General features: G+C 32.2%; 1 protein-coding gene and 1 long non-coding RNA gene across 2 annotated transcripts; one reads left to right on the top strand and one right to left on the bottom strand.

Annotated features, from left to right (window-relative positions):
• The first annotated feature begins 381 nt into the window (after positions 1-381).
• LOC111716849 (uncharacterized) lies at positions 382-1,626 on the top strand. Its single transcript, XR_002768615.1, has 2 exons — positions 382-1,046; positions 1,241-1,626. It is a non-coding gene; the product is annotated as an uncharacterized LOC111716849 (long non-coding RNA).
• A 2,041-nt stretch (positions 1,627-3,667) lies between these two features.
• On the bottom strand, positions 3,668-11,895 carry LOC111716848 (Bardet-Biedl syndrome 5 protein homolog). The gene is given in 12 exon segments (XM_023492353.1): positions 3,668-3,895; positions 4,606-4,771; positions 5,254-5,356; positions 5,579-5,661; positions 5,963-6,071; positions 7,092-7,178; positions 7,597-7,638; positions 8,337-8,425; positions 8,428-8,528; positions 9,520-9,604; positions 11,106-11,169; positions 11,796-11,895. Coding segments are annotated over 12 exon segments (1,092 nt in total). The 5' UTR covers positions 11,870-11,895; the 3' UTR covers positions 3,668-3,806.
• Positions 11,896-14,760: the final 2,865 nt, after the last annotated feature.

The raw sequence follows: 14,760 nt of genomic DNA, 5'->3' as shown, positions 1-14,760 counted from the left end.
TAATTAGTTGTTAAGGAACATGTTGCGAGAAAATAAAAATTAACTATTATCATCGAAAATAAGTAATCTTATTCAGTAATTGGTTTCTGTCTCATTGTTCACAAAAATTTTCTGTAGATTTCCTGGAATTATTTTTGAAAATACGACATTTGAAGAATTTGAAGAAGTCTGCGAACAAATTCATAAAGAATAAGAAAGTCGATATAATGATGAGAAAAATAATTGATTCTAACATTGATTTATTGAGAAAATTTCAGTTGAGAAATATGTGCCTAAACTTCTAATTAGTTTACTATTGAATTTTTTCAACATTTTTTGTCACCACTATTTAATAGTTTAAAACGTTAAACGTCGACTTTGCGCTCAAACTCAGTAATTATACATCATTACAAGGTTATATATGTCTCAAATTAATCCAAAAATATGTTACAATATATACTACATTCTCAGTCCAACTACCATACATTACCGGTCATTCCATTTATAATCTGACAAAGTTTTTCTTATTTTTGAGAAAAATGGCTTCAAAGTTTTGGGGAAAATGAAATTTAACATTTTAAAATTGATAAAAGAAATTTTGTGGAAATCTTATGTATACTAGCTCTAAATACTAAAGCTTTATTTTGCTTCTGTTTACCCTTAGCCCCTCACTTCATACACTTCATATAAATGTCGCATGCTTTCCAGTTCAGGTCAAGTAGATCAGAAATCCAAGAACCTTTAGACAATGAGTAGTTTTAGACTTGGACGACTATCATTTAAACTACCTACGCTGTGAATTATTTATTTTATAAATTGTTCATTTTCATACAGTGATATTCTAAATAACCCGGTATACTGTAAATTTGATGACTTCTAAATCGACTTTGATAAATAGTTTGAGGCATTAAACATTGGTTAAACCTGATTTTAGCAATATTTTTTTATGAAACAATAATCTCTAAATAGGTCTAGTCCTGCCATTCCTAATCTCTAAATAGGTCTAGTCCTGCTATTCCTAATCTCTAAATAGGTCTATAGTCCTGCTATTCCTAATCTCTAAATAGGTCTAGTCCTGCTATTCCTAATCTCTAAATAGGTCTAGTCCTGCCATTCCTAATCTCTAAATAGGTCTAGTCCTGCTATTCCTAATCTCTAAATAGGTCTAGTCCTGCTATTCCTAATCTCTAAATAGGTCTAGTCCTGCTATTCCTAATCTCTAAATAGGTCTATAGTCCTGCTATTCCTAATCTCTAAATAGGTCTAGTCCTGCCATTCCTAAAATATGTTCCGCCAATTATATGCTTTCATAATTACCAGATATATGAATTATCTTTGTTCATGATATTATTTAATTAATTGAAACTTTAAAAAATATTCATAATATCTTTGTTATTTTGAGAGCAAAAAAATTGAAGACCACATTTTGAAATGGCAGGATAAGGGCTATATTTTAATTTTTTTTTTATTAAAAATATTGCTAAAATCAGGTTGCCTATAATGAATGCGGCAAGCTTATTCTAATGTCATAGAAGACTTGGTAGTTCTCATTCAATTTTTGTTATTCAGAGCCCAAAATTTAACTCCCGCGTTTCCTTGTGAGGTCTTAACATTCGTGTGTATTTTGATATTAGAGATTCGAAAAAATGGAGAATATAAACAAACTGAAAAAAAATAGTATTTCATTATAAAAATATTGATGTGCACAAAGCTGTATAACCCCATTCGTGAAACCCGGGTTTTAAAACTGGTTTTCGTAACAATACCCTGTCTTAAGTTTTGGGCTCAGTGGGTTATTTAGAATATCACTGTACAGTGTATATGTATAACGTACAACTACGATTACTATAGCTTAAGAGAAAATTAAAACAACTGCACCCCGGCCCAATGCTTTAAAGATTGTGATTGCCTGCTTTAAATGTACTCCATAATATAGGATTAAATACAGTATTTTTATTAATGTTATGTGATTTTAAGAGAAACACTTTTATTTATCTAATTGAAGAATCCAGTAATCCACTTGAATTTGTTCAATAATTATATATCCAATTATTTCATGTGTTTACCCAAATATTTCAGCCAGAGCACATTTTGATTTTTCTTCCCATGTTTTGAGAAGATATGTCACAACTGCAACTTGCAAAACCCTCACTTGAAATTGTCCTTATAGCAAGGGACAATACTGAAACCAATTTGTACAGTTTACTTACAGGCCACAAAGGACAAAACAGGACAGTAAGCCAAATGGACCATCTTCTTTTAGTGAGAATAAAAGTTTGAAAACTCCAGGAGATATGTAAACTGAGGGTATTGGGGCCCGGCAGTGTAGTGAGGGAAAATTAAATTTTTTTAACTCCAGGACAAATGAAAACTAACGCCTCACTATCACTCAGGTTCAAACTTTGAAAATTTAAATTTTCCACTCATTGCCCCACCAGTCACTACCCTCAATTTCAAACTCTCTCGGAGATTTAAACTTTAAAATTTAAATTTTTTATCACTTACTCACTGCACCGAGATTGCTAAGCTCCCATTGTATTGGCTCCTTTAGAAAAAAAACTCTTTGATGGTTTCTGATTGAATTAATCTTAGACTGACTGAAAAAAAAATTGAATGAAAGAATGTACTACCATGGGGAAATCATATCATACAGGGTGTCCCAATAAATATGGGAATTCAGTGACGAATTCGATATCGTCTTTTCAAAAAATTCTTTGATTTAGTATAGTGATACCTACTGAGAAAGCTGTAATCTGTAAGAGTTTCGTCTGCTATGTTCACATTTTGTTTGTTTATGTTTTGACTGCATACGATTGTACTTAGTAAAACAAGAAAACTGCAGTATACAAACAGAGTAAACCTGTCCGTCTTCACTGTTCTTCTTGCAAAGACATTATAGACACATCTTTGCAGTCTTTTACCCTTTTCATAAAATAAATTCTAGCAGACATAATAAAATTATGGCTGTTGAAATTAGGTATTACAATGCTAATTCATAACAAAGACGATATCGAATTCGTCACTGAATTCCCATGTTTTTTGGGACACCCTGTAGCAAACAATGCTTATACTGACGACCTTGCAGTGACATGAATAATGATGGATAACAAGGATTTTCTGGAGAATTAAATATAAATTAATTATGAGAATATCCGTTTTAAAATTGATGTGTTTCAAATGTAAGAACTGTGAATATGTATAAATTCAGGGGAGGTAGGTTCCAGACAGAGATTTGGGCCAGACCTGACTCGATCTGTGTGTCGGGTTTGGGCCAAATTCTTTATAAAGTGTTAAAGTCTTTTCATTCCATAATTTGAATATTAAAATATTGTCAATAAACTTTTAGTCAAATGGTTAAATGGAAATAATTCAAATTTTGACCTTAATTATTTTCAGTTTGAACATTTAGCATTTTCAGAAGGGAAAGGAATTGAGCTTTTTGCCACAAACTCTGATTTTCTAATTTCAATATCGTTGCAACCCATTGTCGTAGACCTTTAATATTTTAAACTATAAATGCTATTAGATCAAATAATATAAGTTTGAAATATCAAAGGTTTACATCATAAGGTTGCAATGATATAGGTTTTACAAAAACTGAATTTGTGGCAAAGACTCAATTTCTTTACAGTGCGAACAGTGCACACTATGTTTTGTACATATTACATGTTACACACAAACATGAAGATATAATTTACTAGCTTTCTCTTTATTTGTTCATATAACTATAATCTCGAGGTAATCAAATCTATTTTGTTCATGTATTATGTTGTGTGCAATGATGAAAACGATGTATTTCTATAACATTAAACGCTGAACGGTCATTTTTAGTCTAGCAGATGCTTCTTGTTCGGTTCTGGGGGTAACACAGACCACAAGCTTTCCAGGGTAAACCCATCCTTCAACTTCTCTATAGCTAAATAGATTAAACAGGGTGTACAATTATTAAAACAATTATCACAAGCAACACACCCCTCCTACTCCTGGCATTCATTTCAAAATGTTGACTGTATTTTTTTGTTATTTAAAAATAATTGTATATAGAGAGTATTTCCAAAATTGTTTAAATTTGAGCAAGTTCTAGCATCGCCCGTAGTTTTGAAAGTAGGAAAAAGGAAGACCGTTTATTTCACGGGCAGCCGTAGTACATTTAAATTTCCGAGCCGGGTCAACCTTTCCGTTCCCAGTTTGTACTGTACCTAGCTCTGTGGATAGGACTAGCCAGTGCAAAAAGGTTGACGCGGTCAGAACTATAGGGATACTTTTGTTTATTAATTCCCTATAAGCAGGCTTTCTAATCAATGTCGCAAATTATTTTAAATACGGTGGTAGGGGACTATATTAATATAATGAAGACGACTTTTGATTTCAATTTTGATTCATATCAAGCTTTTAAACAGCATGGATACACAAAAACATGAAAACAAAGAGAAGCAGTCAATTTAAAAAGCTTCTCTTTATTTACTTTTGAACTAAAAAGCTTGTTAACAAGTAAAACTTAAATAAAAAAAATCGTCTTTATAATGTTGATATAATCGCCTACCATCCTATCAAAGTCAATTTTTAAAGTGTATCTGACAACCTTTATATTTTTTTCATCATTTTTCATAAATTCTAAACTCTTACCTAGGCCTAGCTCTCTAGAGAAAACAACTTCACGATCCTTCTGAGATCCTTCAGCAAGATACGCAGCAAATGCATCGTTAGTTTCCTCGTTATATTCATCAATTTCGTTGATCTCATCCATGTTGTCAACCACTGGGATTAAGTCCTCCTCCTTCAATGGTTCATCCTGATGAACAAATATTTTTCTATGTTGAGTAAAATTAAATGATAAATGATAAAATGAACAATGAAAGATAAAAGATAGATTGTGCATAAGACAACATTTTTCTACTATCTAAAAAGTGGCGTATTCAGGGGGGCAGTGGTCCTCTTGCCCCCCCCCCCTGGAAAATACAAAATTAAAAGGAAACTACGTTTAAAAAGTAACACTTAACAGCTTAAATTAATCAAATTCGGACAGTGTTGTATTTGATTTAAAGAATTTCAATTAAATAATTTTTGATAATTTGGGTGAAAAAATGGGAATTGGACATGTTTCAAAGGCGGATTTTTTCATCCATTTAGATAAAATAATAGACTTAAAATAAAGCCTGCCGCTCCACGCACATCTAATCTCTGGCGGAAGAAAATTAATTTAAACGGAGTTGGGGGGGGGGGGGGATATTTAAAGAAAATATATACCACTGTTAACAAGTTTAGAACAATTACCTGGGAAACATATTCAACTCCGAATATTGGAGTTGCTGAGTACAAAACTAGAAGAGAAGATATTTCCTTCTGAATACTAACTAACTTCTCCCCAGGGTCAATCCTACAATATAAACAGCCAAAAACTAAAGAAAATAGATAATACATAAATATTAAATAATATCAATTTAAAGGGACTGTCATCTTAATTTACAATGACCCTTCATGCAAAGATGACAAATGGCCCGATTTATAACATTACACTTGAAACCTTAATCTGATCAAGAATGTAAGAGATAACGTATTTTTATCAAAGAAAAAAATTAAAAATTCTAGAATTTCTAACCTAAATCCTAAAATATAGCCTCCACTTAACTCCGAGCTTTCAATGACTAGAGCAGTTCCAAACTTGGATTCTCTCTGACGAACCTTGGTTAGATTGGGTTTTATTTATATTTTTCATCTATGATAGTTAGATATCTACATATGTACATTGTACATAGACGTATAAAATTATATTAGTTATGTAGAACGTCAAAATATTTATATTTGTAGTAAAAAGGGGAAAAATAGGTTTTCTTTATAAAAAAAAAGATTATCTTGTTTAATTTTCACTTCATGTTTATTTCACAATATTACAATATTACGTTTTAAAACAAAAAATGTGATGGTCGGCGTAATTTATCAGAGATTATTTATTTATTTAGATTATTTCTTTTGAATATCCTACCGAAGCAATCTGAATGTATGGAATAGAGATGTTGAAAAGATCGTTCAAGTTCGCAAACCAGACAATTCGAACATTCGTTACAATCATCGTCCCTAGGTTTCCCTGGTCACTTAACAAATACATAGGAATGAGACTGGAAAGAAATCATCATCATTGGAGCACTATTAGAGACCCCCATGGACGAAAATATGGGGGTCTCCAGCGAAAATATGGGGGTCTCCAACGAACATATGGGGGTCTCTTACGAGAATATTGGGGTTTCCTACGAGAATCTGGGGGTCTCAAACGAAAATAATGGGGTCTCAAACGAAAATATGGGGGTCTCCAGCGAAAATATGGGGGTCTCTTACGAGAATATTGGGGTTTCCTACGAGAATCTAGGGGTCTCCTACGAGAATCTGGGGGTCTCAAACGAAAATAATGGGGTCTCAAACGAATATATGGGGGTCTCCAATAGTACTCCAATGATGATGATGACTCTGCAAAGGATGAGATTGTAAAGACGACCTGAAACTCTTGAAATATGACGATTGCAAGATTGTATATAGTCATTTTATGGCTTATTTAATAATTTAGAAAAGAAAGAAACAAGTTTGAAGTTGCAGGAGAACATGAATATAAGGAAACAGACAGTAATAATTTCTTAGAGTCGTCATCTATGTATCATCCTTTGTGGGTAACCCTGTTTAATACATAATAATTTAAAATATTGATTTTAGAGTTACTAATTAGTTTGTTAAATAATATCATGGGATTATCTCTAAAACAGATATACGATATGAATAATAAGAAAGTTATTTCTGCTGTATGGTTTAGGCTATAAACCAAAAAGTAAGAACCTTAAATGTAATAAAATGGATCAAATACAGGGGACATTAGTTCCAAACTGTTTTCATGCCCCTTTTCAAACACTGATTTTAAAAACGAAATCAAAAACTGAATCTCACACCTTGATTAAGTTAAGTTTATATTTTTTGATCATTTCTCAATTTTGAATAGATTTATGCTGTAGTATTTTTCAACTTGACTTGAATTGAAAGATATATTGTATATATACTCCTGAGAAAGATAACTTAGCAGATTTTGAACTAATGTCCCCTGAAATAAGATGCCCAGCACAAAGTGAAACCTGGAAAGATTCCAAACTCCATTTATAGTTGAGACTATCTCTTCTAAAGGAAGAAGTTTAAGAGCTGAGTCCTCAAGAATGGCTCCTCTGGGATTTTTATCAATCAAAACTTTGCTAATTATTATTTTACAAAAAATCTAAATATGAACATTACAGGGATGTTAAAGTTTACATTTTTTTTAAAAACGATCGTTTTGTAATGAAAACGACGACGAAAAATCGAAAACGAAACGATCTTATTTTAAAAACTTCGGTTTTTAAAAATGGTCGTTTTTAGAAACGATCGTTTTTTCCGAAAACGAAGCGATCGTTTTTGTAAACGATTGAAAAACGAAACAAAAAACAATCATTTAATGATCGTTTTCAAAAACGATTAACAACCCTTGTTACATCTTAGTCAATTAAAAAGAAATGATAACAAATCTTTTTTATACTGACCATCGAAACCAAAATAAAATTACTACTTTTTTACAATTTTGATATTTAAAGAATTGTTTTTATATTCCTAAGTTTTAGCTCTCTATACATCTTACTGGAGTTAAATGCCCTGAAAGAGAACAATTATTATTCAAGTTTTTAACGCAAATATTGCATGATAAAAATCCTATTTTGACATGGGCATTTATTGTCACCATTTTAATCCATTTATAGAGGAAGAATGACTTTGCATGAAATATAGATTGTATGAATCATCATGCAGCTTTTTTGAATATGACTTTACAGCTTCTATATTTTGGGCGATAATAAAGATTTGCCAATTTGGATTTCATTACAAATATTTAAGCAAGGAAAACTTTTTTATACAAAGGTCGGCGACTATATCAATGCAATGAAGACGACTTTTTATTAATAATGCTTTGATCCCTTTATTTATCAAATTACAAGTTTACAAATAAACAAATTGAAGCTGTTAATTGGCATATTCTCTTTGATGAAATATTTTGAAATGTTTAACTGGTTCTGCTGTTTCAAAGCTTGGTTGAAATATAAATTGAAATAGAGAGTGGTTTTCAATGTATTGACATATACGACTCCGACTCTTATCATGCGTATTTGAAGTACTACCTACCCTACAGCTGATGCATGTTTTGAATATATCATAAAAAAGGAACTATTGAGATACACTTAGATACACTTAGATAGTTGGGACAACCTGCTATACGTTTAAAGGGAAGCCCTATATAGATTCTACATTTTTTGGGACACCTTGTACAGATTCTTCATTTTTTTTGACACCCTAAATACCTGTAAACTCCGATCAATGATGTGAATAGGCGAGCATTCCCAGGTACAAGGTTGGTAAATATAAACTCAAACCTTATTATTACTATTATTATTGGTTGCATTTTGTAAGAATATAAAGAGCTTCAGTAATCCCTCGAAGCTTGGAGTTCACTTTTTTGGTTGTCAGATTCAGAATACAGTTGTAGCCAATTGCTGAACAGTTAATTGATTTTAATAAAGGAAGAAACAATAATAATTAATAATTTTATTCGATTGTTCAAGTTAACCTTATTTAAACAAGGTATATTTCTGGGACATTTCATTTCTTTCAACAAATGTTTATTGGTTTGTTTCAAAATTGTTTTTTTTTTTATAACATAACCGAGCTGAGCTGAAAACTTTAGAATGGTGGATATCGAGATTAATGCTTGATCCTCTCCTTTTGCTAATCTGAAGACAAATTTAGTCTGTAGATTAACTTCTAGAGATTAGAGATGCGCTCTTTAACTTCTATAAACCAATTTTAATTTTCCTGCATTTGTAGTGTCATATCAATTGAACTAGTGATCGATTGAACGAACGTAAATTTCGGATTAATGTTTATTAAGACTAATGTTTAAAAGGACTGTAAGTCCTCAACGTGATAAAATATTTTATTTTTAATAAGTTCATATTAACATTATTAAATTTATATTTTTTAAATGCTCTAAAAGCATGCTTATGAACAGCTGACTTTAGTTCAATCGGACATTAGTCCAATCGATGTAGCATCGAATCTGTATTTGTTATAAAACGTATCTGTATTACATGTAGCATTCAGATTATGGGATTAGGATTAAGGGTATCCAATTCTTAAGTTTTCAGCTCCAATTCCAAACGTTACCCTCAATGAATATGGCGTTTAAAAAAAAAAAAAAATTTCCCATTTTATTTCCTTGTTAATGCTGCATAAATCCGTAATTCACCATTTGCTTTGAAGAAAACACAGGAAACATGGGTCTTATGACACGAACCGGTACTAGGATATACTGTTTTACTTATACACATTTACTCGAACCAGACAGTCTAGTGTACCCAGCCTTCAGTGCTGGCTGGGTACATGTGAGGATTATTGAGAACCGTTGTTAATCGAACATGCGCATTGCACAACTATAAATAGAGGGTCGCTTGAAAATAGTTAACGGTCACTTTAATAATAACTTACAAAGACTAACTCTCGGCATGGTTTGTGAATGCCAGATTGCTCTGATATTGGTGATCAGCATCCTCCCCCTGTCTCCTGCATTTCCCTACAGCACAATATTTGATATCTTATGTTTTCAATCTCCTCTTCGATATATAAATACAAAGAGGTAATCTCTGTTTGATTGTTTTTGTCCGATCATAACTCAGAAACCCTTTAACCGATTTGCCTCAAATTTTTTGATTGGAGAACTCTGTAGAACCATAGGAATGTTCTTAGCTTGGTTTAAGGCCAAAGTGTTGAATAAGTTGACTCTTGTTTCCAGGCAAAGTTGGGTTCCCAAGCTAGTGTTGTATAGAGTAATTAATAAAAAGAAAAACTTTAAAATTTCTAAGATGATACCGGAATATTTTGCTCTTCTCATATCTGTAGAACTAAATATACGAGGTCACAAAGTCGTAGAATCGCATAAATTTGAACTATAGGTTTATAGGTTTATAGGTTTATAGGTTTATATATAGGTTTATATATAGGTTTATATATAGGTTTATATATAGGTTTATATATAGGTTTATATATAGGTTTATATATAGATTTATATATAGGTTTACAAATATAATAGGTTTACAAATATAATAGGTTTACAAATATAATAGGTTTACAAATATGAAAATTTAATCGGACCTTTTCCGTGAATACACCAATCCACTTTGAAAATCTAAAACTATTCGTTTTTTATTCATTTTTTTTTAACCTTTCCAATTGACAGAGAAAACAAACTGTTAAAATTATTATATAAAATTAAAACTTGCTTAGTATTCCCTCTATTTTTTAAAACAAGAAAGGTCAAATTTAGTTTTCAGAGATTCACCAAAATATTTGTCTAAAAATCTTTTATTTTAAATCTATATGTCACAGATTAATTAAAATAACTGATATGTCGTCTTTTAAAGATTTGGATGAAACTCGTTCACAATAACTCTGAGGCAGAAGCCGAGAGGAGTTTCGCGGTGTAGAAATACAAAACAGAGAGAGCTGAACTACGCTGACTGCCTCAGGTTTATTGTGAACGAGTTTCATCCAAATCTTGAAAATACGACATCTTGAGTCCTGTTATTTTAATTAATCTATGCTATATAATCTCGAGTCTCGACTTTATAAAACAATATAGATTCGGAACCCAGCTTTGTCTGAAACCCTAAAAAATCCCCATTAAAGTCAACAAACTTTTTAACTAGGCCAAAATCATTCCCTTGGTTCTGAAAAGTATGTCATTCAAAATCTGAGGCAAATCGGTCCGAGGGATCATGAATTATGATCGGACATCAGAACAAACAGACAAACTAAGATTACTACTTTATATAAATACTAACTTGGGAACCCTGCCCTGCCCAGGTTACTTGTAGTTACTCCCGCCTTTTACCCGCACTTGGTTGATTTTACAGGGAATCGAAATTTTCGTCCCACTCAATTTAGAATCTCAAAACCTAGTTGAGAACATTCCCGTGGATCTCCCGAGTTCTCAAAATCAAAAATAGAGGCAAATCGGTCAAGGGGTTCATGAGTTATGATCATACATACAAATATAGGTTTGTGAGTGTATTTACCTTAGTATCTTCTATACTGTCTAGTTTATCCAATAATAACTCTCCTGGGCGCATCTTCATTTGTCTGCAGTAAATGTCGTCTTTGAATTTGCGTACTTTTTATATAAAAATAAATTTCGCTGATTTTATTCGTGATTTTTGAATTGGGAAGATTAAGGGACATTTTGGTCAGCCAAACACCTCCCCACAGAGCTATGTAAAGTACCAATATCACATAATATAATAAAAGTGCTCCTCATAAAACTAAAACTGTTATATAGGAAAGCGACTTTGAAGCAGTGCTTTATTGTACTTCAGTATACTTATAAAGCATGCCTGGTCTTATTAGAGCCTAAAAATCAACTTATTAGATTAAATGGTTCTGTGCACACTGCACAATTGCTGTAGTTCATTTTAAAATTGTTATTCCTATTGTATAGTGTACATATTGAGAAGTCTCACTTAAAATAGGGATTTAATAGGTTCAGCTACTGACGATGGAAACAAAACAAACACAAACTTAAATTTTCTTATCCCTGTAGCATTGCAACCTGACGGTGTAAACCTTCCATATTTTAAAACTTAGTTAATTTGACAGAATTCATAGTTTGAAATGTATGAGGTCTATGACTTTAGATAACAAAAATATAGAGATTAGAAAATCAGAGTTTGTGGCAACGATTTAATTCTTTTAAAATAAAAATTACTTACGGTAGGAGAATATCAAATCGGACCTCCCGGTGCTCCCACATGGTATCAACCGTGGCACCAGCTACAGTCGCCATCTTGAATTTGTTCTAAAATATTTAGATTAAGTAAAATCTTTATCTAATACATATATAAAAATCTAGAAAGTCTTAACTTCAGAACTTTTGATTTTACAAAAGTAGATTCTTCGTATTTGTTACTTTTTGTTTGGCTATAGTATTTCAAATATTTCATTGAATAAGGTGACAAGGTCTTATTCGATATTTTTACGGATTTTAAATAAGAGCTTAACGTATTACTGAAAATATTCTGATACAGACAAGAAGTTATTTAATGAAACTAGTAACAATCTGTTTTGAAATGTCCAGGGCTACAAAAAAGTACGAGTTTGATAAAAAGACCGGTCATGAAAATTAATATGGTTAATTCTATAGCTGTCTGGATTTGATCAAACTTGTTTTTCCTTCCACAAATCATTAAACAACGAATTCAAGGATTAAGTCTACGTGAGAAACCCAAATTGAACCTTCAGATGCTGACTTTAAAGAAATTAGACCGCGTCGGTGATCCACCGTAAACTGGTTCTAATTGCATGAGCACCTGCTCAAACATTTAAACATTTAATACAATTTCAAGTGGAACCAACAATATTTAACAGCTACTAATATTTGAGCCGCGGCTTTAATTCATTAAATTCGGCATCAAATTGTTCTATATTATACTAAAGGCTTCTGAATCTTGCCGTCATCAACGTGTATTGTGTCACCCTTCACTTAAATCTATAAGACAACTCTGATCCTTAGTTGTTTCATTTTTAGACAGCATCAACTTTAAAGTGTCGCAACGTCTTGGGTTTACTTCACCAACTAACGCATACTATTTTGCCACTCAAAAAAGCAAAGTTATAATGGTTTCAAGCTAAAATTTAAATTGAGTAATTTGAAAAAAAAATACTTTTTGATATTTGATTGAGAGCGTGCACATCTTGATTTGCAGTGCCTTGTTTAAACTGTCGGGGAGAGTCTAATCCATTAAGGGTTGACTGACAAGCTTGGTGTCTATTTAGAACCAATAGAGATTGCAACGGCGATGGGATCTATACTATTTATCTATATATTCAAATTTCATAATCCAATTAGAGATCCATACGTAAATTATGGCTAAAACTTAGCGGAATTCTTTACGTCATCCACTTCAGCTAAAATCATAATTCAAACTAAGTGCGGGTAAACGGTAGGAGTAACTAGGGGTAACCTGGGCAACGACGGGCACTTTAGCTAGTTTCTTATAAAAACTTTCATGATTTAACTGAAAACATAAATCACCAACTTCCGGTTTAAAGTTTTAAGTTCCGGTTTAAAGTTTTAAGTTCCGGTTTAAAGTTGCTCACTTGGTGTTGATCTGCAGCTCCTTAAAATCCTAATGTCACTTTTGCAATCATTTATCCCATGTGTCGGGTTTTTGGTATAGTTCTTTTAAACCCCCATTATTGCAAACCAAGATGTTTACGCTCTCACACAAAAAAAACCAGCAGTATTTATATTATAATGTCTAGGGCCACAATCAATTGTGTAAGTGAGTTGCGACACTTTAAAAACATGGCTGTTAAAAATTTCTTGACAATTTCAAACAAAATCATTTTCTCCACTTTTTAAGGACCCACCACGTTGTTTCATTTCAATTGCATGTTGCTATCAAATTCTTTTACTTTTGAAATAGATAATTTCTTATCAAAAATAATTATAGTAACAATTCGTGATAATGATAACAATGAAGAGCCCGGCGTTGCCCGTGGAAAAATATGTTAAAAAATGTTGAACAAAAATGCGATTTTTTAAGCCTAAAACACCCCCCGGCCACCCATGAGTGTCCGCAAACAAATTTCAGCCCAATCGGTCCAGCCGTTTGGCCGGCTATACGCAACATATATATATGAATGTCAAGTAGGTACTGAAAATACTGAAAATAATAACAACAATACTTATATTAAATAATAGAGTAGATAATGTCTAATCGTATATCAATCTCTAAATTGTGTGGAGTACACCATAACTGCAATTGATATTGAAAGGTTTTTGAGAAAGTCCCAACGAAAAATGTCCTTCTATATTCTCTACCATACACTCTCATACCTTCCCTACCTCTCTACCTTTCTACCTGGTTCTATGTGTTCTGCGTAGAATGGTTTTAAATATTATTCAGCTTTCTTTCACTCTGTGTCTTCTTAGTTCCCTAGCTTTCAATTCTTCATGGCTTTCCAATATTTTAAACCTTATTCTTTTTTATTATTCTATCTTTTTAATGTTAATTAATATGACTATTCTTCTTTTCCTTTGTTTTCTATTGTATTAATATTTACTTTTTTGCAAAATTTTCCTATTTGACCCCTTGTTTCTCCATTTCTTTCCGTGTTTCCATACTTATTTCGTTACTTACCTGTTTCTCTCTCTGTTTCCTATATTTCTCCCTGTTTTTCTATTTCTTTTTTTGTTCTATTTTTTCTCCTTGCTTTCATATTTATCTCCTTCCTTTCCATGCATTTCTTTCCTTGTTTCCATATTTCTTTACTGATTTTTTCTATTTCTCTCTTAGTTTTTCTATTTTTCATATTTTTGAATTGTTTTAACCCTTATCTCTCCGTGTTTAACATTTTCCTCTTCTTTTTTATATTTCTTTTCTTGTTCTCCTGTTTTTATTCTTAATTTCCCTTGTTTTCTTGTTTTCCTGTATTTATTCTTAATTTCCCTTGTTTTCTTGTTTTCCTTTTTCCCCACCTTGTTTTTATAGTCCTCTCCTTGCCTTCCTATTCCTCTCCTCTCCTATGCCTTCCTATTCCTCTCCTTGCCTTCCTATTCCTCTCCTCTCCTATGCCTTCCTATTCCTCTCCTTGCCTTCCTATTCCTCTCCTTGCCTTCATATTCCTCTCCTTGCCTTCCTATTCCTCTCCTTGCCTTCCTATTCCTCTCCT

This window comes from Eurytemora carolleeae, unplaced genomic scaffold (genome assembly GCF_000591075.1).
Source record: "Eurytemora carolleeae unplaced genomic scaffold, Eaff_2.0 scaffold2240, whole genome shotgun sequence".
Classification (NCBI taxonomy): Eukaryota; Metazoa; Arthropoda; class Copepoda; order Calanoida; family Temoridae; genus Eurytemora; species Eurytemora carolleeae.
Note: the sequence above shows the minus strand (reverse complement) of the source record. Positions and strands in the feature narration are given on the sequence as shown.